The sequence below is a fragment of the Dipodomys ordii genome, unplaced genomic scaffold (assembly GCF_000151885.1).
Source record: "Dipodomys ordii isolate 6190 unplaced genomic scaffold, Dord_2.0 Scaffold15, whole genome shotgun sequence".
In the NCBI taxonomy this organism is placed as follows: domain Eukaryota; kingdom Metazoa; phylum Chordata; class Mammalia; order Rodentia; family Heteromyidae; genus Dipodomys; species Dipodomys ordii.
Window position 1 is genome coordinate 1907827 of NW_012267231.1, and position 545 is coordinate 1908371.

At 73.8% G+C, this 545-nt stretch overlaps 1 protein-coding gene across 1 annotated transcript in view; it reads right to left on the reverse strand.

Annotated features, from left to right (window-relative positions):
* The window catches only part of Prc1 (protein regulator of cytokinesis 1), a 16271-nt gene extending 16099 nt beyond the window's left edge, over nucleotides 1-172 (reverse strand). The window contains exon 1 of the mRNA XM_013011865.1: nucleotides 60-172. Within this exon, the coding sequence (XP_012867319.1) occupies nucleotides 60-70 (11 nt within the window). The 5' untranslated portion in view covers nucleotides 71-172. The remainder of the gene's footprint in view (nucleotides 1-59) is intronic.
* Between the last annotated feature and the right edge of the window lie 373 nt (nucleotides 173-545).

Genomic DNA, 545 nt, shown 5'->3' on the forward strand with positions numbered 1-545 from the left:
GCCGCCGACCCCGCGAGCGCCCGTTCCCTCAGCGAGCGTGGCTCCCCACCGCCCCACACCTTCTCCTCATGGCGGACGCTCCAGGCAGCCGGGTCCCGACCTAGGCTCCTCCACACGGACCGAGAGCGCCAGACACAGCCAGCGCCGACGAGCTCGCTCCGCGGCGGAGGACAGCGCTAGGAAACTACTCCGCGAGCCGTTGCGCCCGGCAGAATTTCAAACCCAGCGGAAAGGCGGAGCGGCGCTGCGATTGGTGCGGCGTTCCGTCACTCTTCACAGAACCCGCAATGGCCCCGCCCCTCCGGCGTGCGCGGCGACTGCGCAGTGAGGACTCGGCCCGAAAGAGCTGCGCTCCCGGCGGGGCCGCAGGAGGACGGAGTGCGCGTGCGCACGTCTGCGTGGCAGCGCACGTCCGGGAGCGGGGAGTCCCCGGGGTCCAGGACCGCGCCCGAGCCCCGCCGGCTCCGGTGAAGAGAGGGAGCGCCTCCCGCAGCGGCCGCGGAGGGGCGTCGCCGGAGGGAGCCCGCAGACTCGGGGGCCTGAGA